Consider the following 27,892-nt stretch of genomic DNA (forward strand, 5'->3'; position numbering starts at 1 on the left):
TTGCAACGCAACGCTGCACCAGCACAAAGTGCGTTTCTGACAAAACTGCAGCACATTCAGTTCCAGTTGACATCTGAAATCTCAGAGCGCTGCAGGTTATTGTGTGTGTACCTGCACTCGGCTCAGTCTATCTGATGTACTGCAGGGCTCTCAAACTACCTGGAGTAGTATATAATAAATCTAAATGTTTATATATTATTTGAAGGGTCATTAGAAACTATGTCTAAATTGACGACGTCTATAAGTAATTTGAGACTATTGATATAGTGTATGTGGTATGTGTGGGATAGAAAACAATAGCAATTCTATCTGAGGTCAAACTCGTTTTCCATTTATTTATTGAGTTAACAATTGTAAAGAGAAATGCATCATGGGAAAGTGGTGCTCGCTCGGTCTGTCTGATCTCTTTAATTGCGTTGACATGTTTAATTTGGGAGGCATGCGCACACATATAAATACACTTTAATCAGTCTTTGTAAAGTTTATCAAAGGAGGTGTCTTCTTCCTTATCTGTACTTAATCTTCTGATGGGCTTGGAGATCAGCGCTTCAGTGCAGCAGGAGGAAGGATTAAGGAACATAATAATCTCAGGGAGGAAAAGACGGCAAGCAGGAGGGAGAAGGAGACACAAGTCGTGACATATTAACGTCAAGTAATTCATCGTATGGTGGATTATATACACTCATGGCAAACGCCCTGAGAGAACTACTAAGACCAGAGAAGAGGAGAGACCGATGAATGGTCAAGGAAAACTCATTGGGGGACATTTGTACAAACCACTTAAATGTCTCCAAATTTCACAGCCTGTTTTTATGTTTTTTTTTTTTTTTTTTTTACCTTTTATCCTTTTGTGAACTCTGTAGCTGCACTGCAGAACCAAATGTGAAGCCATTGGTTGGGCAAACAGATAGACCCTCCACAAAATCACACCCTTGGTTGAGACAATGTTGAGAGAAAATGTGCTTTGTCAGACCATGGATTCTCAAACAATGTAAAGTTATCTTAACACATATGCTATAGGATGAGGACTTTACTTCTTTTTTTAATTAAAAGGGTGGTTGCATGCAATTTCACTTTTTTAACTTTAGTTAGTGTGTAATGTTGCTGCTTGAGCATAAACAGTATCTGCAAAGTTACAGCGCTGAAAGTTCAATGCAAATGGCGATATTGTCTTTTAAAGTTATGGCAGTTTATTGCCTACAAAAACAGCCGGTTCGGACTACAATGAGTTTCTTCCCGGGTTAGTGACATCATAAACCCTTGCTAGTCACCGCAGATGTGACTTCTGCCCGCAATGGGAAGGGGCGTGGCGTTTCCGGACAACCTGTGCTTGGCACTTCAGCCAATAAAAATACATTTGGCCATCTAACCACCATTGCGTTTTTCAGAGGGATCGGCTTCATAGAAGCAGGAAGCAAACGAGTAGTTCAGAGGACAGTGGAGACAACGGTGTGAAATAAAGGTCAAATATAAGAAAAATACAGAGTTTAAAAAAAAGAAGAAGTATTAAGACATGTTATACTGCGCCTCATAAACACAACCAAGCCTAGAAGAAGAAAACGGAACCAGCCCTTTAATTAAATTAAAGTGTATATTTTCAGCTAATGTTTCTATTTTAACACATAATAAGGACACTTAATCAGATGTAATTTAGGATTAATTGATAAATCCATTAAATCCATATTTGGTTCATTTATATTTTTATCTCAATTAAATATTTAATGCCACATTATATGATAATTTAGACTAGAAAAAATTAACTAGAAAATAAAGATATTAGGGCTGTCAAACGATTAATCGCAATTAATCGCATCCAAAATAAAAGTTTGTGTAACATTTGTGTGTTTAGTGTGTATAATTATTGTGTAAATTTAATACACACACATACATGTATATATTTAAGAAATATGTGCATGTACTGTATATAATTTATAATATAAATGTAAATATTTCATATTTAAATATAAAACAAATCTTAAATATATATACATGCATGTGTGTATATTTTAGATAATAATTATACACAGTACACACGCATATATTATGTAAACACAAACTTCTATTTTGGATGTGATTAATTGTGACTAATCGCTTGACAGCGCTAAAAGATAATATATTATTTAAATATTAAAGAAATAATTTCTGAGTTTCTGATTAATGTATCTGAAGTGGCCATTGAATTCAAAAAACAAACAAAAACAGTTATTATTCACAAAAATACTAATTTCAACTGATCTCATGTGAAAACTCACACACACACACACGCACGCACGCACGCACACACACACACACACACACACACAGAGATTGCATTAACCGGTTCCCTGTCCTATGAAACTATATCATGCGACTCACTCAGCCAACAACTGACATAACACTGGCAGCTGCAAGCAAGGACAATTATGCAGAACTACCTATGCCTCCACCATCCATCCATCCATCCATCCATCCATCCATCCATCCATCCATCCATCCATCCATCCATCCATCCATCCATCCATCCATCCATCCATCCATCCATCCATCCATCCATCCATCCCTCTCTCATACATTATTTCTATACCTTCCTTGTCCACACCCACTTCTGTTTCTCTTCTTCTCTGTGATGAGAACAGCAGGATGAAGACAGCAGCAGATTTATGTTCATCCCTCTACACCTCCCCCCTCCCCACCCCCAGCTGAGCGACCGCATTGACTTTATTTCTCTCTCTCTCTCTCTCTCTCTCTCTCTCTCTGGAACCGGGACAGTGATCTGCTTTAGTTCTCTAATGTGTGCAGGAGATAGTGCAGGAGTGTCTGTTATCTTTGCTCTGAGCGCTTAACATTAAGACCTGTGCTCAGTCTGAAGCGGTAGATATAACTGACCTGCTCCTATGGCAGACGGAGAGTGCACCCTTTGCGTATGATCCATTTTGCATGTGTTTGCGTGTTATTCTGCACGAATTCCGTCGCAGCCAAGGATAAAAGTGACACCCCAATGGTGTATTTTTAAGACGCCTCATGCCCCAGAGGACGTGTGTGCTTGTGTACCAAAGTTTTAAAATATGTATCTACTCTTAGAGCACAAAAACCTCTTTAGAGCAGGAGGTCACTGTTGGTTTGTGTGTGTGTGTGTGTGTGTGTGTGTGTGTGTGTGTGTGTGTGTGTGTGTGTGTGTGTGTGTGTGTGTGTGTGTGTGTGTGTGTGTGTGTGTGTGTGTGTGTGTGTGTGTGTGTGTGTGTGTGTGTGTGTGTGTGTGTGTGTGTGTGTGTGTGTGTGCGTGTGTGTGTATAATCTTCTGTTTATTCACACTTTAGCTTCACTTGAGCTGCTCTGGTTGGCCTAGTTTTCCAGATATCTTCACATATGCGTTCCTTTCCGAGTTTGCCACTGTGACGACAAGAGATTCTGCATTGCCTAAGAGCAAGAGCCCATTCAAGCTGAGGGAACACATATTTGTATCTTTGATATTTAAGTTGCATAAAAGCGACAAACAATATCTTGTTATTTGTCCTTTTTCTGTGGTAACATGCCAGGCAGACCTGCCCACACAAGACTTCATTGGTCCAAAGCTTTCCTCATGTAGCCTGACAAGCCAGACCCACATCAAGATGTTTGGTCTGGAAACTCACCATTGACAGCTCAATCCGAGGGGCGGATAAACGGTTGTCTTTCAAACTCCCTCTGCACACGATAGGATAGCGCTACACCAACCAGAGCAACGGAGGTGAAGCGGAGCTAGTTGATAGATTAAACTTTCGCCGTATCCGGTCGGCTAAACTCCGAACACATCTTCCCTTTTTAAGAATGACTTCAGTGCCGTTCTTTGTTCTTTTCTCAGAGAAAAGCTTAACTCCAAGTCTTCCAGAGTCACGGTCAAAGCTGATTCGAAAGACCGCCGTTCGCCAGTTTCTGTGTTTACTAGAAGCACGCAAACGCAACTCGGCCGTCATTATGTTAAGCCCCGCCCACCAACTCTATTCACGATGTGATTGGCCCGACCAGAGTTTGGCTTTTACAGCTCAGAAGTGTATTGAGAGTTGCTAGATGACACTGCTGTCGCTAGGGTGCGTCTAGATTTCTAGGCTATTCCTCGTGTATATAAAATGCATGTTTTTTTCCACTTAAACGACTTACTTTTCTTTACTAAACCCCTTTTTTACTTCTACCCACAGCCACTTCAGAAGATTTCATTGGTCATGTCACTCTCAGTTTTGGCTGACTACACAATGCTGAGGCAAATAGTATTAGTATAGCGTTAGTAGCACATCCTAAGATATAGCATTACTGTTTATCAGAAACAGATTCATCCATGATTTTTCTGAGCTCTGAGTTGAATCCATAAAGTCTGAACTTTTCATGACTGGTGCGATTAAGTGGAACAATGGGTGAGATTTGGGGCGCTATACACCCGGTGCAATGCAACGCAAGGTTCGACACGTGTTTTTTGTAGTTTCGGCCTGACGCATTTATCACTTTCACGTCCAGTAGGTTCACGCCATGTTGTTTAAATAGCAAATGCACTCGCGCCCATCTGTTCGCCCACGGGCGTGCTGGTCTGAAAATGAGGTGTGTTCAGGCGCATTGTTGGTGCACTGCTATTATTTTAAGGCAACTGAAAATGACTGCACCAAATTCGAATTAGTTATCACATTTTATCTTTTGTCAAATCAACTTAGATAATTAATGTGATACAGATACTTTTCCTATTTATTAAACCACTCTTGTTTGTTGTATTAACGTTTTTAAATTAAACCAACAATAATTGTTTTACAGTGTCCAAACCTACACTTTGTGACTGTTAAAACGTATGTTTAATATCATATAAATGTTATCTGGACGTATTACATTTGCCATGTTGTCACTGATACAGTATCAGTTGTGTCGCTTCACTGGCATTCACAGCCCCTATCTCATGGCCTCATGGGATAGTAAAGTGTTCATCAGATGCACACTTCAGAATGTGACCAGTAGGTCACCTAGGTAAGTTTTGCTTGTTATATATATATATATATATATATATATATATATATATATATATATATATATATATATATATATATATATATATATATATATATATATATATATATATATATATATATATATATATATGTATATATATATTCTGTTCATCAAGCCTGCATTTATTTAATCAAAAATACAGAATACAGAAACGCAGGCTTGATGAGCAGAGGAAACTTCTTTCAAAAACATTACAAATAGTAATGTGTCCAAACTTTTGGCCTGTACTATATACATATACATACATACATATATTATATTAACTGAGGATTTTAACCATGCAGGATTGTGTATGCTGTGGGATGTCTTATCTTTCTATTTCTGCTTGCACACTGTCTGTATTTTCCATGCAAACTGCAAACAGAAAACCCACAGCCTCCACTTCCTGTGCCTTTCCCAAACTCTCTCTAACAGTCTCCCAGCAGTGACTGAGCACCCAGCCCAGGTGCAGATCCGGCCCTGAGCTCAGGTGCTGAGCAGGGAAAAGAACTCTGCCAACTCTCTGTCTCGATGCGGATAAAGTGTCGAATTAGCAACAATGTTTTTGTTTTTTTTGCTCTTCCTGCTCCTCATCATCATTAACCTGATGAGGAAGGTGAGAGGACACAGAACAACTGCAGAGCAACTGCGGGACACTTAGGCGAGAGCGTGTGACAATTTGTTGAACTCTTGCTCTCCAGAGAAAATGCTCAGAAGCAGTATTTGAATCCGCAGAGGAGACTGTAGCTGTCATCCTTTTCTTTTTGTCTGAAGACCGCTTTGATTTTGCAGGCTTGCACCAGTTAAAAGTGCATGTGCGTGTGAAAGCTGAAATTAAAACTTAATGAGTAATTACAGGGAAAGAACTGACAAGGGGTAATTAATTGGAGATAACCAGTGATCTTTGAAATCTCTTATTAACACTTGGGGAAAGAACAGAAATGTGCTGCTGACAACTGAAAATGATAACTGTCTGACAGGCAGGGCTCCGAACTGGTTCAAGTACAGAAAACAAAGATGGAAACTAAATTTTAACAGGAAAATAAACAAAAACGAAATGAAGTATAATCATTCTGAACAGAAACGCTTATTTGAAATTACCAATAACCGGTTGATAATGTTATTTTATACAATATTCTATAAAACTATTTAGTATAAAGTTCTATTAAGTCCTGGTATAAAGTATGGGCGCAAAAAAACATACATTTTTTAAGCGGAAGCATTAAAAAACAGTATTTTTTTAAAGTATAATATTACAGAAGAAACACATGAACAGAAATATTAAAATGTTGATTCTGTTCAGAATGAACTGATTGGTTGGGTCATTATATATAATATACAATATATATATATATATATATATATATATATATATATATATATATATATATATATATATATATATATATATATATATATATATATATATATATATATATATATATATATATAGTTTTTATTTATTTATTTTTTATAGAGAACATTTTGTACACCTGCCAATGGCCGGTGACTAGTAACAGTAACAGGACAAGTAACAGTATAGTTTTCAGGTAGATACATTGAATAAAGTAATCAAATCAAATGACAATGGATAGTCTTCACTGTATACATGAAACGTAGATTAATCCGTATTAAAGTTACTAAAGTTATTCAGTCAAGAGCTGTGAATTAGTTTTTTCTTTGTCCGTTGTTGTTTGATTAACATGAAAGGTGCACTATGTAGTATTTTTGCAGTAAAATATCCAAACACCACTAGGCCGGTGTTATATATTTTGTTCAGTTGAGTTCTTACAATATCCCAAATGTTTTCAACTATTTGTAAAATCTCAGAAAATTGCTAACCATGGAACCATCTGAGGGAGTTGCCTGTCAATTGCTTTATATCTGCGTTACCCTCGGTTTGCGGTTTTATTCTGCAGAAGCGCGTTACTCTTAGCAGTGTGAACAAGTGTCACAGCAGCTGCTTAGCGAACGCACAGAGTAACATCATAACATAATTTTAAACACACTTAAATGTATCTAACATTATAAACAGAGCTGCATTACCTCATACTCATGACAGAGAAAAGACAAGAGAAATAGTGCCGGCGACTGTATCCCTTCATAATAAAAGTCCCACTCGCGTGTGTAAAAATCGCTCCAGTGGCCTTGCACAAGCTAAAACACTCTGCTTCATGCTACAGTAAAGTTAATAACCGCATCCATGAACATGATTTCTGCCCGAGTCCTATCCTGATTCTTTTCCACCATCTGTGAGTGAAAACCACATGTCCCAAAATTCTGAGCTCAAACTTGGCGTCATTAAACTACGCCTTTGTTTTGAAAAGGTGCCCTCTAGCAGACGAAAAAGTTAAATAGTGTAGCTTTAAAACACAGGCAACAGCAGAAATATTAGGCTGCAGTCACTTCTTTAAGAGCTAATGCACAGATCCAATACACTGATACACTGGTACACATCTTTCTCTACTGATTGCCTTTAAAACATAACTGACTATGTTTACTTGGATACTCTCCAAGATTTGGATAATCTCCATTGTTTGTCTGAGACAGCTTTCTGGGTGCACGCTTCGGATGTGTGTGCAGAGCTGCACTCAAAACCTTTCACGCAGTATGCGAGTAACGAATTAAGTTGTCTTTTGTGTCTTCTTCCGCTTAAATTTAAATGGCCAAGGCTAAAAGTCCTGAGCGCATTCACATATTTTTACATTCAACATTGCATTGTTAGAATTTATAAAAATGTTACTGGCCAAATGGCGACTGACACAGGCTTGTCAACGCAGATTTTTACTCGCATTTTGCACTAGCCGAGTATTAATTTTAGGCCCTGTATGTATATGCCTAAATCTTGCTACCATTAAAAATAATATTTTATTCTTAAATTTTTATTCTGCAAGGATGTATTAAATTTATCAAAATTTTGAGCGCCAAATCAGCTAATTAAAATTATTTCTGAAGGATCAGTGGAGTACTGTCTGCTGAAAAATAAGCTTTGCCATCAAAGAAATACATGCTATTTTAAAAACAGTTATTGTTAAATTTATAATAAACAGTATTATTACCATATACAACAACTGTTTTATGTACTGCAGTTCAGTGTTAACATCACTGAACATGGCTCTTTACAGCCCACATTTCTTTTCTTCTCTCTATGCAGCGTGATGTTTGTGTGATGTGCCTTGGCACAGATAAGTAGATGGGTTATGCGGTCACTGAGTGAGCCAGCGAATGCCGCAGGACAAACTGCTCGCGCGCATTCAGCGGTCATCCGCTCACTATGCCTGAAAATAAGGTCACCACGGCAACACACGACACCCTGATGACGACAGGCTGCTGTCTGACCAGAGCCATCCGCGCTGCATGCAGACATACACACAATCAATCACCATCCCCCACTCCCACAACTGATCTGTTCCTACTAAAAGAAAAATATAAACCACGCTGAAGTACACAAATCAAAATCATGTTCATCCTGACAGCGATCAGCCTTCCAGCCGCTCTCATTCACATTTAAATGAGTCAGAGCACAGACCTCCATTTTCATACATAGATGTATCATGACACAAAACTGATTCACAAGAACTGTTTTCAGCCCACATACCGGTAAAATAATGTGTAAAAGCTCACATGTAAGCAGGAGTCTTCGAGAAGTGTAATGTCCTACCTCTTAATTACATCTTAACACTTTAACACTTTTGAGGTAACCTGAGATTGCATCAAAGGTAACTTAGGGAAGGCAATTTTCCAAGCGGCTAGCAATAACAAGCTAGCTTTGAAAGCATGAGATCCCACCCTTCCTTCAGAGCGTCTCCAAAGCCCTGCCTCCTTCAAAACCAAGGGGCAACCTCCCGCGATCTCTCTTGAAGCCAGTAGAGGGAATGCACGTGACGTCACTGTCAGCTGGAGTGACTGCGATTACGCCCCACTGAGTGGCAGAAAGACAGAGCGGCAGCACTGGTTTACAGCATGAATGCATCGAAAACACACCAAACCAGGCCCGACGCCAGAGGGGGGTAGGGGGAGGCTTGACAACGGACCCCATGGACATCGCTGTTCCGAGCTTGAGACGGACTAGATAATAGCGTGCAATTTTCTCACTCAAACCACTAACTTGCTGCTGCTTCTGCTTTAAGAGGGAAACACTGCCCATAACTGCTGGTCTAGGATCTGTAATCCTCCATAAGAATTCATAATAAAAGCATATTATTAGCGAAAAGGAGCTAGCAAATGATCCAGTGTGTATCTGTATTTGCACTCGTGAAATGATTACATTTCCAACGTGTTTTCGCATCGGTGAGTAATGTAGCCAATCACAGACATGTTTGTAGATATCTACAACGCAGTTGGCCAATCACAGGTGTTGAACTTGGAATCCACTCACCGATCGAGTGTTTGTTTGTCCGGGTGCTGAGTTCAGCTAACATGCACGTCTCTGTAAGTGCAGACATTGTGAAAATAAGAGATTCATTGTATACCAGCTTCACTGTGGAACTTTGTGAGATTGCGTTTATTGAATGAGTGACAGCTTTTAGTGATTCAGAATTTGAATAAAACTTTTGTTTTCCATTCGTGACAAGCGGCCACATACACGCTTCAATACACTGACCCATCCGCATATACATGCAGGATTCACTCGAAAAATGTGATGACTGATCAGTTATAAATAATCATGTCAAAATCAGGCTCATAAAAATGTCGGGAAAACACGATTTCTGGCTGCATGTCATAATCAGTGGGTCACTGAATCTGTGGTAGTTGTAAGGACCACTATTTCGAGCCCAACCTTTAGTTTAAACTGATAAATGTTTGCTATACTCGCGTTTTCCTCAAATAGCTGCGGTCACGCAGCAGCTCTTCTGCCACTCAGCCCCGGCAGAGGGGGCGTGTTCCGGCGGGAAAGGGACGTCGATGCATTCCCTCTATACTGAAGTAATGTAAACTGCAATTCCTCAACTGGCCACTAGGGACAGGCTCCAGAACGGAGCAGAATCTTATTGAGCCCCATGTTAAAAAAAAAAAACATGTTTACAGCCTGGTACAAATTGTAGTTTTGGCCTATAAGGCTAATTTTGACCGTCATGACAACTGTGAGGGGGTGAATTTTTTTTTATAACTCATTCATTTGCGTTATATAAAGTCTTAAAGTTCTGCATCATTAAGGGCGTGGTTACTTTGAGTGACAGGTGGATAGCCATTTATCTACAGTCAGTGCTTCACCTAAGCTCCACCCACATCCCGCCTTTTTGCCCATTTTCTGTTATCCGGGAGTGACACACAATGACTCTCTCGCAAGATGGCAACACCCATACTTTAAGCTTCAGAACAGCTTATGTTCTGACGTCATGGGTGATGTTACGGACACTACGTCCATATTTATTTACAGTCTATGTTCAAAACATTATAAATGTTACCGACTTACCGGCAATATAAGAAATCCGGCATAGTGCAGGAAAAAAGTGTAGTGCCATTCAAAATGCCATTCTAGCAGTTCCTTGCTGAAATAGCTCAACGCCACTTCTGCTTTCGTGTTTTTCTGGTAAGAACGTCCTTTACTTGATGTTGTAGTTCTTCGTTCATTTTCAAAAACAAGTTCATTGCCAGTAAAGGCGTGTTTTGATAGTTCGTTTAGAGAGTGTTGATGTATATGAACAGGTATTCTGTATAATACCTAAGATTATGTATAGAATGCCTAGGAAAAGTATGCAACTTAAAACGCAAAAAAACGGACATTTCACACTGTCTAAAAACCGCACGCATTCTTATACATTCCCTTAGCATTCTATACAATACCTGCTTTTTACACATTGCGGGTAACATATATCGGCAACCAAGCGGCAACCTCCTGCGGTCTCTCTGGAAACCCACTGCAATTCATCGAATGGCCACTAGGGACAGGCTCCAGAAGGAAGCAGAATCTCATTGAGCCCCATGTTAAAATGCCAAACTTTACAGCAGAAAAAAACATGTTTACATCCTGGTAAAATTGTGGTTTTAGTCTATATAACTAATTTAGCCCTTCACGAGAATGATATCTCATGCATTTAAATGATATTAAGCCTTAAAGGTCTGCATAATTAAGGGTGTGGCCACTTGAGTGACACGTCAAATCTAGTCAATCTATGGTGGCAATCTATGGTCGAACTAGGTGGGTGTGGTTTCAGAAACCAGGCACCTCAGCTCCAGCCACGTTCTGCCTCTTTGCCCATTTTCAGTTATCCGGTGACGCACGATGATGAGCTGCCAAGATGACTATGGCCAGCTTTTAGGCTTCAAAACTACTATTTGGAAATCTATGTGCAACGTCACAGACACAATGTCCATATTTTTTTTTTTTTTTTTTTTACAGTCTATGATATATACACATATAACATTGGATATGAAGAGACTTTCAAACAGCAAAACAATTATTCTGAAACAAATCGCCTACACTGCCTTTAATGATAAGGGAAGTCACACGCATTTGGGCAGTTAAAAAGTGGACAGACAGGCTGATCTAATCAATATTCATAAGTTTTAATGCAAAACATTTAATTTATGTTTTGATAGACACGAAAGCTACAATATCAACGTATTGACCGCATCTTTTTCTGATTAGATCAATGCTCAAACATAATCTGCTAGCAGGACTCTCATTTTTCTGTGAACTATGGAACAACTATGCCAGAAAAAAAGTTTTATCTATTTTTATCTAAGTTTATCTATTTTGATCTATTTTAATTGTATTAAAATACAGTTTTACATGCTGTCAATGCTTTGTTATTGTACAGTCTGTACAAATGTCGGAAGTGCTTCATTGTATATCTAGAAACATTATGTGGTGTCCTACCACCTGTAAAAGCATGTGCAGACACATCTAACATCACACAAACATGAAAAGCCACATCTCAGCATACCTGTAAACTCATGTAAATGCACAAGATAAACCTACACACACACTGCAGCTCAAAAATGTTTGATCTGTAAGATTTCTTTATGTTTTTAGAAGAAGTCTGTTCTGCTCACCAAGGCTCAAATATATATATATATATATATATATATATATATATATATATATATATATATATATATATAAACAGTAATATTGTGAAACTGTTTTCTATTTGAATATATTGTAAAATATAATTTATTTGTGATGCAAAGCTGAATTTTCAGCATCATTACTCCAGTCTTCAGTCACATGATCCTTCAAAAATCATTCTAATATAATGATTTGCTGCTCAAGAAGTATTTCTGTTTATTATCAATATTGAAAACAGTTGTGTGTATTTTTTCTTCAGGATTCTTTGATAATTAGAAAAAAACCCTAAACTGCATTATTTTAAATAGAATCTATTGTAACATTATACATTTCTTTACTGTCACTTTTCATCAATGAATGTATCCCTGCTGAATAAATGTATTCATTTCTGTAAGTCCCTAAAAAAAAAAAATCTTACTGACCCAAACATTTGAACGGTAGTACGATGTTGCAAAAGCTTTCTATTTCAGATAAATACTGTTCTGTTGAACTTTCTATTCATCAAAGAATCCTACAAACAAATGCAACAAAAATTCTACATTCATTGATAATAATCATAAATGTTACAATATAATCAAATAGAAAAGTTATTTTACATTTGAATAATATTTCACAATATTACTGTTTTTAATCAAATAAATACAGCCTTTGTGAGCATAAGAGACTTCTTCTAAAAACATTAAAAATCTTACCGATCAAATCATTTTAGAATTGGTAAGCAGAAGTATTTTCAGTGAGTAGAGCTAGACATCAGATATAGGAAGGAGGTTGGGTGTGTTAACATACATATTAATACACAGAGACAGTTATAAGTAATCCATTGGTAGGCTGCCTTCCTGAAAAGTGAAAATACTGACTGTGGAAATGGCCCTATCAAAACACCCCTGACCAGTCAGAAACACTGGCCTAACCAATGGCATACGTTTGGGGGCGGGGCTATCTGATTACCCAGTTATTGTTTTTGCAATACCATTTGGTGACACTAGTGGTGCAGAAGTTACAAACTTCACCTTTAGACTGCTTGCAGGGCTAGTAATGCTGTTCATCAGGTATTGTGCCCCTGAGAAACACACACACACACACACACACCGAGCATCTGCATACAGAACATCTGCAACAGTGCACAGAGAAGATTAATGATTAATTCAAAGTCTAATTAAACATCTCAAAGCGCGAGAGAGAAAGGTGTGTGTGTGTGTGTGTGTGTGTACCTGCGTGTGTGTGTTATCCCCTTTGTTATGAGGACAAAATATCCCCACAAAGATGGCAATATCCTAAATCCTTGTCCTTGTGGGGACATTTTTTTGGTCCCCATTAGAAAAACAGTTAATAAATCATACTAAGTGATGTTTTATTCTTTCTTTCTTTTTGAAAATATATAAATGCAGAACGTTTTATGTGATAGTTAGATTAAGAGGTAGGTTAGGGGGATAGAATATACAGTTTGTACAGTATAAAAATCAGTATGTCTATGGAATGTCCCCACAAAACATGGAAACCCGTGTGTGTGTTTGTGTGTATGTTGTCAAAGGAAGACGGGCAGCTTCAGCACAGCCCAAACATTAAGGATTACTAACACACTGTATTGACATTCAGTCAGAAACACACTGGACCACATCGCATTTGTCTCATAACTAAACAAATGCACTAAAACTGGTCATGTGCAGTATTTTAAAGTATAGTGTCTGGTTGAAAATTTTAGAGAAACAGATGAAGAATATTTTGCAATTAATAGCACAGATTATGTGAAGCACAGACTACAGTTAATGTATATTTGTGGTGACATTACAAAAACACATTCGGAAGCAGGTCATGAGACACATCTGTTTCGCCAAAACACTTGTGATTGGATCACCTGAGACAGATGTTAATGCCGGATGCCAGCATGTGTGTAAATGATGGCAGGGTCAGTCTGGTATGATATACTATCATTCATATTCATGCATGAATGTCCACCACAGCGCCACAGAGAAACCTGTGAAAAGTTCCGACAACATCCGATAACAAAGACAGACAGAAATGAAAATATATGGATATGTAAGAAATAGAGAGACACTCTGGGCACAGAAAAACACAACTAGCTGAAACTAAGAAAGAAGGCCAGCGTTTGTGAGGGAGATGAGAATAGACGCTTTCTGTCATTATATATGATGAAGATGAACGACCACGCTACCGTCAGCCAGCCAAACAAAAAAACAGACTACACAACGCCTCTCTCTTCTCCTTTTCAGTGCATCCAAGACAGTACGTCTACCCATGACACTCACATACAGGCACATAAATCATAAAACACGGCTCATATGGTGACCCACATACAGTACACAGAGGGCGAAAGAAGAGAAACAGAAAGACCTCGTCCTGCAAGATCCAAGCCAAACAAACGCTTGGACAGATTGTGCAGAATATAACCTTACTCACTATTCATCCCTCTGTAGACACCTTACTGTCCTGTCCCCCTCCAGTCCTCCTTTTTCATGCTATACACACATGTTTGTGTTGTGTATAGTCTAGACTCTAAGAGCAGAGAGGATTTGTAATGCAGTCTATTGTACTACGCTCAGCCTTTCACACACACTTACATGGCACAATTGTGTTTCTGCCAAAGACCCGGGATCAATATAACCAGCTTTCACCCAAACACACTCTCACACTGAATGCAGAAGGGTCTTTTAAACAGTGCAGTGCACAATGAAGAAGCTCTGTATATTTTACTCTTTTGAGGAGTGTCTTATGATTTTGACCCATGAGAGAAGTTCAGCTTGAATGTTTTAAGCGATGTGCAGCTCTAAAACTGTTCAGTTATGCTGTTGTCAGATATCTCGTGGGCTCGTGTTTGTGTGTGTGTGTTTGAGTACCAGTGTTTGAATTTCTGAATGGTGTGCCAAGGAATGGTGATCTTTATGTACACTGAGTCTATTTGCATAAGTGTGCAAATAACATTTTATATCTAACAAATATAAATATATAGATGGACCACCCAATCATTTTCAATGGTGTTTTTATTGACATTTATTATATATATATATATATGTCAATAAAAACACCATTAAAAATGATGCAAAACACACCTGCACTCACTCACACACACTCTCACACACACACACACACACACACACACACACACACACACACACACACACACACACACACACACACACACACACACACACACACACACACACATTAGGTCATGCTGCAGTGTCCCTCACTGCTTGGTAGCATAAAAACAAAACCTGCTTCATCACAAAACGCAACCATAACCACCTCTACACTGTCCTCAACCACACAACTACAATAAAAAACACAACATAATGCATTTTTTCCTTTTAAAAATTTACATAATAATAGGTATAAGGGAACTTCTAGACAACAAAAACCCACATACAGATATGCATGCACAAACACATACGGGTATACAAGCCATTTAGCTTAAAAAGGGATCAGTTGGGATTTATGCAGGTCTTGCAAATGATGTATGGACACGCGCGCACACACAAACACACAAGCAGATGCACACATTGCAGTGCTGATGGGATGGGGTACTGTACGACTGTCCTGTATAAGTCTAGAAGATGAGATGGCACATATGGGAGCGACACACCAGACACACACAGGACATTGCCACGAGCCGATGTGTGTGTTACTCACAGTTCTGAGTAGAGGATGTGCAGGTTGCCCACATTGTCTGTGTAGTTTGCTGGACTGAGCCAGGGCAGAACCAACAGCAGGAGAGCCTTCATGACCCTCTCTCTCCAGGGTCCTCTGTCTTGAGTCTCTCTTTCTTTTGCTTTCTTTCTCTTTCTCCGGACTTAATGCAATCTTTCCTATCCGCCTTCCTTCTTGCTCCTTCCTCCTCCACCTCTACTACGGTTCTGACCCCCCCACCCGCCTTTCTCTTAAGTAAAATAGCTATTCTTCCTTTTCCTTTTCTTCCTGATTCTTTGTCTTTCCACTTTTCTTTTTCTCCTTGCCTCCCTCAGGCTTTTAGCCCGGTCATCTCAGCGGCAGTAGAGGGAGAGGCAAAGACTGGGAGCGCTGCCAGCGGAGGAGAGCAGAGAGCGCAGGATGAAGAGAGACTCGAGAAGAAAAGGAGGCTGGAGCGAGTGCAGGTGCACAGCAGCCGAGGCGGAGAAGAAAAGAGAAGGGTGAGGTAGAAGGAGAAGAGGAGGCAGAGAGCAGCGTTTGCTGGCACGCCGGTCGGGTGCGATGGTTGCGTTGCGGTCTAATCTGTCCTGGGCATCGTCCAACTGTAAGAGGATTTACGCTCACGAGCCCACATGCTGCTGTGAATGTGCGAGAGAGTGAGAGAGAGGGTATGTGTGAGTGTGGCAACACAGCGGCTGACTTATACTGCAGCATGCTCTAAAGAGAGAGAGAGAGCTGGAGTGAACCATCTGAAACGAGAGAGAGGGGGAGATGCAGGCTTGGGTGGTCCATCTATCATTGTCCGTGTGCCTCAAGGGTAGCGCATGTGGCACAAACCACCCCCCTCCACAGAGAAACGGTTCATTCAGTCATGAAGGGGTGTGTGTTTATGTGTGTGTATGCAGGGGATAGACATGTGGAGGATGGATGGATGGATGGATGGATGGATGGATGGATGGATGGATGGATGGATGGATGGATGGATGGATGGATGGATGGATGGATGGATGGATGGATGGATGGATGGATGGATGGATGGATAGATGGACTTATAGGTCATTAGATGAATAGATGGACAGAAAGATATGGATAAAGAGCTATAGAAAGATATATGTCAGACAGACAGACAGACAGACAGACAGACAGACAGACAGACAGATAGATAGATAGATAGATAGATAGATAGATAGATAGATAGATAGATAGATAGATAGATAGATGGACGGACGGACGGACGGACGGACGGACGGACGGACGGACGGACGGACGGACGGACGGACGGACGGACGGACGGACGGACGGACGGACGGACGGACGGACGGATGGACTTATAGGTCATTTGATGAATAGATGGACAGAAAGATATGTCAGACAGATAGATAGATAGATAGATAGATAGATAGATAGATAGATAGATAGATAGATAGATAGATAGATAGATAGATAGATAGATAGATAGATAGATAGATAGATAGATAGATAGATAGATAGATAGATGGCTGGATGGATGGATGGATGGATGGATGGATGGACTTATAGGTCATTAGATGAATAGATGGACAGAAAGATATGGATAAAGAGCTATAGAAAGATATATGTCAGACAGACAGACAGATAGACAGACAGACAGACAGACAGACAGACAGACAGACAGACAGACAGACAGACAGACAGACAGACAGACAGACAGATAGATAGATAGATAGATAGATAGATAGATAGATAGATAGATAGATAGATAGATAGATAGATAGATAGATAGATAGATAGATAGATAGATAGATAGACAAGAAACCATACTCCATTTATATAGCTTGAATATCCTTCAAACATTCTCCAAACAATAACTCACAAGGTCACGTAATCAGACAAAATAAATAAATATGGTTATGCTTTATAGATCCCCGACCTTTAGAGCACTTTCAATAACTGTATGATTTGGTGACATTATAGCATATGCTATCATCAATACTGCATGTGCTTTAGAGCCCAAGAACAGCCTGAGGCGCTACACCCCCCCATCTGATCCAGCTTAGCAAGCAATAGCGTCATTTCACCGTCTCGCTTAACTATGGACCCGATATAGTCCAGCTATGAGTAAACCACTTCTTGCCATAATAACCTTGAATTTGGTTACATGTCGTTTTTGCCAAATTATCTTGTGAGATGTATGATACTTCATCATGTAAGCAAAGCAACAGTGATTACAAGGGGTTTGGTTTCATTTTTTTTTTTACATGTTCATGTTCTAGGTGACTAGTCAGTTCATTTTTGGGCTATGGTTAGATGTCTATAAAATGTTCACTGACAGCCCAAATTTTGCCTGGCTGTGCTTGGATGGCTATTCGATGTCTTTCAAACGCAAAATTGCTTGCTGAGAAGTTTTCAGGGAAGTCGGTGCACCATCAAATGCATGCAGACACAAGCATACGGACAGACAAAGTGCATCAGACCCGCTCGACTGCAAACACAAAAGAAGCTGACACAGACCAACATACAATAGATTGATAGATTAGCAATCACGCTCCGTTTATAGCTTTAAATATCCTTCCAACACTCAAGGTCACGCAATCAGACAAAAATGCTTATAACTCCCCAAACTTGACAACACTTTCAACAATTATGATTTGGTGAGAGTATAGCATGTGCTATCATCAATACTGCATGTGAGCCCAAGGACAGCCTGATTTGCTACATTCGCTCCTCTCTCCCCAGGTCTGATCCAGGATTCCAGGAAAGCCTGTACACTGCAAACATGCAGACACAAGCACACGCTTACACACACTGACAGACAAAGTGCAACAGACCAACAACAACAAAAAAACCCCTCTACATTTGGTACTAAATTCCAAAGCACATGCAAATTACATGCAATCTAAAAAAAACTCAAAGCTGACTCAATACAACAGGTCTTCTCACCACACGGTGATGAGTCACCAGTGTGAAGGAGGACTCACAAATGAACATCACATGATCACGAGACACAAAAACAATCAGCAAACAATTGAGCGTACATGCAAGGATTCAAGAGGAGCTCTGTACAAAAGATTGGAAGCCTATTCTTACATGGAGAGTCTCTTTGGCGGATCCTCACAAGTGCTTGTTCCTCTTAAGTCCCGTCCCATTTTGAATGATGTCCAACTTTACAGTCCAGGACCAACTAAGACCACTGGCTTCCAGACCACATTGAAGAAAGAAGAGAGAGGAAAGACAAAGAAAGATGAACTGACAGCCCAATAGCTCAGTATAAAAGAAGGAGATGTGGGAGGGGAGTGGAGGAATAGTATGGAAAGAAGCAAGTGTGGGTTTTTCGGTTGAATGGAGAAAAGGGCAAGTTGATTATGTTTCCGTAAGTGGAATTTTAAATGAGAGGGAAACTTTCCATTAACGACAGAAACAAAATGCAATTAATTTCATTTGAGGCCCTCAGGCTTGTGGAGCACTAATGATTCAGAAACAGTTCACAGGAACGAAAGAGACTCCACCATCCTGAAAATGGGGAGAGTGCGGGAGAGATCCAATAAAAAGCATTACTTAGCATAACGTCCCCAAAGGCACTGAGGTGGAAGATATCTTAGTCGGTTAAACAGAGGTCACTGTGGAGTTGCTACCTCTGAGGAGAGGAGAACAAAAGAATCCTCTAACCAAACAAACAAACAAACACATACTCGACACATGTCATCTACTGAGGCGAATCACTGACAAGAGTCTTTTATGAATGACAATGAATAAAGAGCTGCTTATGAATGCCAATGAGAAGTGTGAACTCAATACATTAGTCACGTTCAGCAATTCAAAACTTGCTTATGCAGTTCAAAACCTTGAATTGCTTTTCCCAAACATTCATCTAAAAAGGTGTCCTTACTGAAAATGTCAATCAAAGACTAAAATGTTGGGGTCTACACCTATATCCTATACTGGTCCTGGACACTGAAGAACATTCTTTTTTGGGGGGTGGGGGGTTATGGGTTTAAACATCATAATTATCACCCTTACCAGTATTTTTATCACAATTCCATCTGGGTGTAAGCATTAAGATGCGGTCGCTTGGCCAAATGTCATTGGGCGTTATCCAGTTATTTCAATGGGAATCAGTTTGATGAAGAGTTTAGCCAGATAAACTCCCGTTGGCTAATAATTGTCCCTATGCAAATCTGCAGGCAGAGTCTCGTAACTTACCAACAATGCAAAACAGAAGATCCACAATGGACAATTATAAAATTATCAATAAAAAGAGGCTCTTTGTAACGTAGTTATTTAGGGTTGGTTTGTTTGCTTGCATAATAGCTTTCGATCTTCATTTCAACGTCATTATTCCAATATCTCATTGTATTTTGTAACATCTGGAACCGCTTTTTTTCAATTACGAAATGTTGCTGACCAATGAGAAATGTGACCGCACCTGTAGAAGGATCTGAAATAACACTTGGGGAGCGTCTCAATCATCTCACTAGTTCAGTAGTCAGGGCACTGATCAGGGAGTCAGCCCATTGACTTATGTCCTAATCAGTGCCCTGACTAGGGGTCTAGTGAGATGAATGAGACACACCCTTGGGAGCAGCTTGGATCATGAATATTAATTAAGTAACATTACATAATATTCATTAGACTGGGTCCTAATTGATTTGCTGAAAAGTAAATAGGTGTTTCCCATAGTAAGATGGCCGCTTACTCTTTGCATCAATGTAACGGTTTGGCTTCTGCTAGCTACAGTTTCTTCCTTCATACTGCTACCAGGGTAAATAAAACTATGATTTTTTCTTCTTCTCAAAAACAGTTATAATGGTTGCTACGCCCCTGGTAGTATTAGGGTGATGATTGTTTGAAGGCAATATTGCTCCAGGACCAACGAAAGATGTGTCCTACTTGGCTAAATTGCATTGTGCGTCTTCTAAAGCTATATACCATCATCCTAAATTTTATCATGAAGCTCGAATCTTGTTAAGACCACTACAATCACATCAAAAACAGCTCTGAAGGCGATTTCCTCACCGGCTCCTGATGTGTCCCTCCATTTCTCCCCTCGACAGCACTTCGGTGCAATGTTCGGTAAAGGGGCAGGACACCATCAGTTTATCCAGCAGCTTGTGGACCAGCAGGCTGGACTTGCGGCAGGACTGCAGCATCAGTGGAGTGCGATCCACCGGACAGAAGTCGCTCTCCAGTAGGAAGTTTGTCAAACACTCTTGGCAGTAGGTGTGTCCACACGGGGTGTCCAGGGGCCGGATCAAAGGCTGAAGGCAGATGTGGCACATGAGGTCATCGTCCACCTCCTCTTTGTAGGTATATTCGTGGTTCTCCTCCTGAAGGTGCCGCTGTCCACAGACATGGCATAGATTTAGAGGAGGGGAGGTGGGACTGACTCCTGTTGCACCCCCAACCGGCATGGCCATAGCGCCCGCCTCTTCCTGATCACTCATTGCGTAATGGTAGGTATGGCGTCGAAGGTCAAAATGCTACTGATCCTTTGTAGGGCTTTGTTGTGTCAGGTTGCGTTTTGAGCCATCCACCTGTACAGGAGGAGCAAAGAAATGAGCTGTCATTCATGGCAAATAGGTGTGTCCACATGATAATCTTGTTGGCTGTGTTTGCTGGAAAGGCTGGTTGCACACACCCAAAGACACAGTTTAGCAAAAAAAGAGGCCAGCAGAAATGATCTGCCCATTCCTCATCGCTCTACCTCTATTTTTAATTCCCTGAGTTGGCAGAAGGATGAATATCAAACTGATCCAAATCTCATTTTATATTCCACTGGCAACAGAAATATCAATATTGCACCTGAGATTCTTAATAAACCCAGTTGTAGAGAAAGAAAAAGATATAGGGCCAGATGTACCAACAGCTTGCGCCAGCGCAAACCCTTTTTTTTGATGTTAAAAAACTACTGTCAGGATTTACTAAATACACGCGGTAAAAAAATGAGCGCTGAAAAGGCATGGACAGGGTTATATCTGTGGCTGACCTTATTGCATATGCATAGGAGTTTCCCTTTAGCCCCTTTCACACTGCGATTCCGGCAAATACACGGATAATGCGACCCGGCATTTGTTCCCGGGCTGCTAGATTTGGTCCATTCACACTGCCAGCGAAATACCATAATATATGTGCGCTTTAACACACAACATCCATTGACACGTTGACACGTGACATCCGAATGTGACGTATAACGGCGAGCGATCTCAGCTTCAGCGCAGATAGTAAGGAGCTCCGTAGTCTCGACTTGTGTCCAGTTTGCGCACATTTCTGCTTGCTTAATTTTAGTTTCTTTTGTATACGAACACTCTCTGCGTTTAAAACACCGACTAGCTCTTCTGGCACAGCAGGGTTGTATTATTGAAAAAACAAGCTCTAGGAGTCGCACGATAACTACGTACACGTTGCGGCGTTAGTTTTGGCTTTTGTTCACACAGCGCTCGTCCCGGGTCGAACCCCGCAATGTTACTAGGTCCCCGACCCGGGTTCAATTCAGTAATCAATTCCGGGACGTGGTTGCTTTCACACAGAAGGCGACCCCGCAATGTTCCGGGAATATTGCGGGTCCGACGTGCAGTGTGAAAGGGGCTTTTGAAACACAACATTTATGGGAGGTGAGTATTTAAATGAAGGTTTGCACTCGTCAAATCACTGGTATTTGCGCCATTATTTACCAACCAAAAAAAGTCTTCAACCAGACACTAATTTGGGCTGCTCTTGGTAGATTTTGTTTTCCATAGTAAAACTATGTCGGTTGTTATGGAAATGATCCGGCTGCGTCTGTGTTCATTATTTTGTGCGTTGTCAGTAGATCCCGAGCAGAACTTTCCACTCCCACCAGCACTGGTTTGGAATTGCGCTCTCAAACTAATTTGTCCTGTTTAGTAAATCTGGCCCATACATTTGAAGTTTTACAGTAAATTTAGCATGTCACACAGAAAACAGCCATTTTGCTAGCATTACTCTGGATGTTTCCAGAAGTTTCAGTATTGAGGTTCAGCAGCTGTTTCAGAACTAGAATTTGGCGTGATGTGAGCCTGTTATTTGATATTTTGGCTAAGATTTGTCTTTGTGTGTGTCTTTATAAGTAGAGTTCACATAGATTCCTTTAGCTTAAAGCACTAGTTTATACCCTCAAGTGACTCAAGCGATTTTATTACTTACTTTATTTACTTCCCTTCATGTCATTCTAAACCAGTAACTTGATCTTTTTCTATGAAACATGAAAATGGACTACTGTTATGATATCTTTATGGTGCTTTATTATACTTTTTTGAGCTTATAGGAATAGTTCACCCAAAATTCTGTCATCATTTAGTCACACTCAACTTGTTTCAAACCTGTTTAAATTGCTTTGTTCTGCTGAACACATAGGATGATATTTGGAAGAATTATTCCCCCCACTATGGTAGTCGATGGCCGAGATCTGCCAAATATCTTCTTTTGTGTTCAGCAGAAGAAAGAAATTCTTACACGTTTGGAACAAATTGAGGGTGAGTAAATGATGACAGAATTTACAATTTACAGCTGTTTCTCTCTATAAACTGTCCTTGTATGCTAAATTAACAAATGTTCTACAGGAAAAATAATAGCGTACTGGTTTGGAACAACATGCGGGTGAGTAAATAATGAGAAAATATTCATTTTACACTTTATCTTTTAAAATAAGTCCTGTGGTCAGGATGTCCTTGCACAAGACTGAGTGCCTCACCCCACCTGTTGTAATACACACAACCAATTCACGTGGAGAGATTGTAGAGACGCAATGGGAGTGCAATATTATCATAGCCACAAAATTTAGTTTGGGGTGTCTCACCGAGCACAGTCGCTCCTCTGAATACATTTAGTAAACTCTCTCACAGTCTCTCTCCATCTCTCTGTGTTTCAAAATGGCTGATTTTGTAAAGTCGCCCACTGTTGATTCGAAGAGGAAACCCTTGAACGACAGTGAACTACAGGTGAATGCATGAGAATAGCTTTATTGTCTACCACGCTGTAATCTGATCTGAGCTTAACCAGAACTATATAAGGACACGCACACACTCCCACCCATAAAGGAGTATGCCCAAGGACAAAGTTATACCTGGCAACCCTGTGTTCTCCGTAAATCATCATCTCTTTAATGATCCTTCAGAGTGACGATATGGCTGGAGTATGCTTCTGCGTTGTATTACACACACACACACACACACACACACACACACACACATACACACACACACACACACACACACACACACACACACACTTTTACCTCGCGGCTCTTATTCAATTTAAATTTTTCCATTTTCTTTTGTCTTATTCAAAGGCACTTCTATTGAATGGCAGGACACAATAGTTGCTTGTTTCATTTCACTCTCCTGTCTATTTTCTCTAATATTTTCTCTAGGGAGGTAATATTGTTTCTTAAGTGACCTTTGGTCCAGAGGAAAGCAATGGTGTACTAAACGTAGAGGGTGTTGTTAATGACATTCAGCTGCACAATCAGCCAAGCTACACACACATACAAAACATTTTGATCTTAAATCCAGGGGGATCAATGTTTAATGACTGAAAATGCTGAAAATATCCTTCAATAAATGGTTTTATGGAAGAATACACACACATACACAGAAAGTTCAATCCTGGTGTAATGTTGTGCCTAATCAGCCTGTTCTTTAAAAGCTCCAGTTAAAAATTGTCTTTTGTGTTGTGTGTCAGCATTTTTATCAGCACAGGCAAACACACTTTCCCATCATACATGCACAATAATGCACCACTGAAGGAATTAATGCAAACGCAGAAACACAAATATAAAGTGGGGTCCAAACGTCTGAGACCACTATAGTGAAAAATGCTTCCATATGGCTTTTTTCCCTAATAATAATCTCAGCTTTGTGATAGCACCTGTGTTTCTGACATAACAGAATTGATAGACATGCTTTACAAAAGCAGTCCTCTGGGAAAACAGGCAGCAGGGTGGATCTCTCGCTCTCAGCCATGCTGTGGATCTGTCTTTTACTTCACCACACTTTGTTCAGACATGTTAGAGAAAATTCCACCGCATACCTCAATCTCTTTAGGCCCTGACAGGAAGCTTTGAGGCTCCCCTTTGATTAAACTTTCAACTGTTGAATCATATAGCTAATTAATAATGCAACAAAGCCATAATGCATACATAATAACTATTTAGTGGAGATTATTGATATAAATGAGCACAGCTACACACAATAAATAAAACTCACAAGGTGATAGAAGTGGGCGTTCTGAGTGAGTGCATAAAGAAAATTATTACAAAAAGAAAAGAAAATATATGGATAAACAGACCATTTGATAAATGAGGCTACATGTCTCTGGCATGTCGGAGAGCATCATCAGAATTCGCACCAGAGAGTCTTCCAGCATAGCATGGGGAGAGTTACATAAGTGTTCGTATGTAAATGTATGGCTCACCCCCACCCTATGGATTTCTGTATCAAGCCTTCTTCCTCTTTAACTCACCTCTCCTCCAGCACGCTTTCATTCTTTTCATTTAAGCTTTTTTCTCAGATACCTTCTCGGGCACTCTTTTGTTCCACTAATGTTTTATCATGTTATATACAGTGGGGTTTTAAAATACGTTTTTATTATTCTAATTCATTTTTAAATATATTTTTAATTAAATAACAGGTTATGTAGTATACAACAATTATAGTAAAAATTGAACAAATCAGTTATTGAACATTTGTGTGTGTGTGTGTGTGTGTGTGTGTGTGTGTGTGTGTGTGTGTGTGTGTGTGTGTGTGTGTGTGTGTGTGTGTGTGTGTGTACACACACCTAAAGGATTATTAGGAACACCATACTAATACTGTTTTGGCCCACTTTTGCCTTCAGAACTGCCTTAATTCTACGTGACATGAAGCTCCAGTTCCACCACATCCCAAAGATGCTCTATTGGGTTGAGATCTGGGGACTGTGGGGGCCATTTTAGTACAGTGAACTCATTGTCATGTTAAAGAAACCAATTTGAAATGATTCAAGCTTTGTGACCTGGTGCATTATCCTGTTGGAAGTAGCCATCAGAGGATGAGTGCATGGTGGTCATAAAGGGATGGACATGGTCAGAAACAATGCTCAGGTAGGTCGTGGCATTTAAACAATGCCCGATTGGTACTAAGGGACCTAAAGTGTGCCGAGAAAACATCCCCCACACCATTACACCACCACCAGCCTGCACAGTGGTAACGAGGCATGATGGGTCCATGTTCTCATTCTGTTTATGCCAAATTCTGACTCTTCCATCTGAATGTGTCAACAGAAATCGAGACTCATCAGACCAGGCAACATTTTTCCAGTCTTCAACTGTCCAATTTTGGTTAGCTCGCGCAAATTGTAGACTCTTTTTCCTATTTGTAGTGGAGATGAGTGGTACCCGGTGGGGTCTTCTGCTGTTGTAGCTCATCCGCCTCAAGGTTGTGCATGTTGTGGCTTCACAAATGCTTTGCTGCATACCTCGGTTGTAACGAGTGGTTATTTCAGTCAAAGTTGCTCTTCTATCACCTTGAATCAGTCGGCCCATTCTCCTCTGACCTCTAGCATCAACAAGGAATTGTCGCCCACAGGACTGCCACATACTGGATGTTTTTCCATTTTCACACCATTCTTTGTAAACCCTAGAAATGGTTGTGTGTGAAAATCCCAGTAACTGAGCAGATTGTGAAATACTCAGACCGGCCCGTCTGGCACCAACAACCATGCCACGCTCAAAATTGCTTAAATCACCTTTTTTTCCCGTTCTGGCCTTCAGTTTGGAGTTCATTGATTGGAGATTGTCTTGATCAGGACCACACCCCGAAATGCATTGAAGCAACTGCCATGTGATTGGTTGATTAGATAATTGCATTAATGAGAAACTGATCAGGTGTTCCTAATTCCTTTAGGTGAGTGCATATATATATATATATATATATATATATATATATATATATATATATATATATATATATATATATATATATATATATATATATATATATATATATATATATATATATATATATATATGCGCATTTTTTTTAAATACAATTATAAATCACAATTATGGATACATTACTATAAGTTTGTACGAATTTATGGTTTACACTCCATATAATGTCATATCGCTAATTAAAAACACAGACAGAACCTAGCAGTTATACCATATATAGTAAAATTCAATAAATATGTGAGCTAACAGCAAACACAGCATAAGACTACAATTTCCTATTTCAGCGTAACACACACAAATACACACACAAGCACCCATACTGACAGGTGACATGCTGTTGTTTTCCCCAGCTAAACAGCTGGTGGAAAAACTGCTGATACAAACTTCCTCTAACCAGAGAATAATGATGTTGATGATTAATCTGAGTTAAGGTGTTTACACAACAAATATATGAGCATCGACACCTGCATGTGGGCAAATACACACACACATTTTCTCAGGCATTATGACTGCAAAGGGTTCATGTTGCTTTCTACACAAAGAAAGTTTCTCCACAGCTGTGCTGAGTCAACAAGTACAAGCTTACCAAACAAAAATCAGTATCAAGTGAAAGCTACAAACAAAATGCCTTGAGTAAATATATAATAAGACCGGTGTAGTTCTCCAGCTTACCTGAACAGGTAATCCAACCGCTCCGGCAGAGGGAAAATGAGAAGGGGAGAGTGAATGAGAGAAAGTCAAAGAGAAAATAAAAGGACTTTGTCCCAGTGGCAACAAGTTAAAAATTTGCCTGATGTTTGATATTAGCTCCGGTATGCTCTGGAAATTGTCCTGGTGGTCTTCAAGTAGATATTTCAGTCCAGGGCCCCCCCGGCCATCCTATCATGCTCCGGGACGCCAACTCCTGACGCACACATCCACATACCTGATACAGGAAGTGAGAGAGAAGAGGCAGAGTTAAAACGGTAGGCAGGTAAACATGAGAACTGCCCCAACCTGCTCTGGTGGGGCCGGGAACTGGTTTGCATACACACACACACACACACACACACACACACACACACACACACACACACACACACACACACACACACACACACACACACACACAATATTAACTTGATAATGTATAGATAAATACATTACAATACATTCTATGTATAATAAACAATGACAAAATAACATGGCCATCTATTACAACATACAAATGCACAGTGCATGAAAATACACTAGCAGTGTGTGGCAAGCTATGACATGCCCCTGAGAAATCCTTGTACATAACCCTGAACAAAGTGCTTTAAGAATCCTAAACACTTCAATAAAGCTGCTTT

At 39.9% G+C, this 27,892-nt stretch overlaps 1 protein-coding gene across 4 annotated transcripts in view; it reads right to left on the bottom strand.

The window, feature by feature from the left end:
- The window catches only part of lnx1 (ligand of numb-protein X 1), a 56,283-nt gene extending 28,821 nt beyond the window's left edge, over positions 1-27,462 (bottom strand). For 2 of the 4 annotated variants that reach the window (XM_067416948.1, XM_067416947.1), the window contains exon 1: positions 15,647-16,351. In XM_067416948.1, coding sequence (XP_067273049.1) covers positions 15,647-15,738 — 92 coding nt within the window. In that variant the 5' untranslated portion in view covers positions 15,739-16,351. Of the gene's footprint in view, positions 1-15,646; positions 16,352-20,635; positions 21,154-27,233 lie in introns of those variants that run through there. The other 2 variants (XM_067416946.1, XM_067416945.1) reach the window with 2 other exon arrangements.
- Between the last annotated feature and the right edge of the window lie 430 nt (positions 27,463-27,892).

The sequence above is a fragment of the Pseudorasbora parva genome, chromosome 15 (genome assembly GCF_024679245.1).
Source record: "Pseudorasbora parva isolate DD20220531a chromosome 15, ASM2467924v1, whole genome shotgun sequence".
NCBI classification, from domain to species: domain Eukaryota; kingdom Metazoa; phylum Chordata; class Actinopteri; order Cypriniformes; family Gobionidae; genus Pseudorasbora; species Pseudorasbora parva.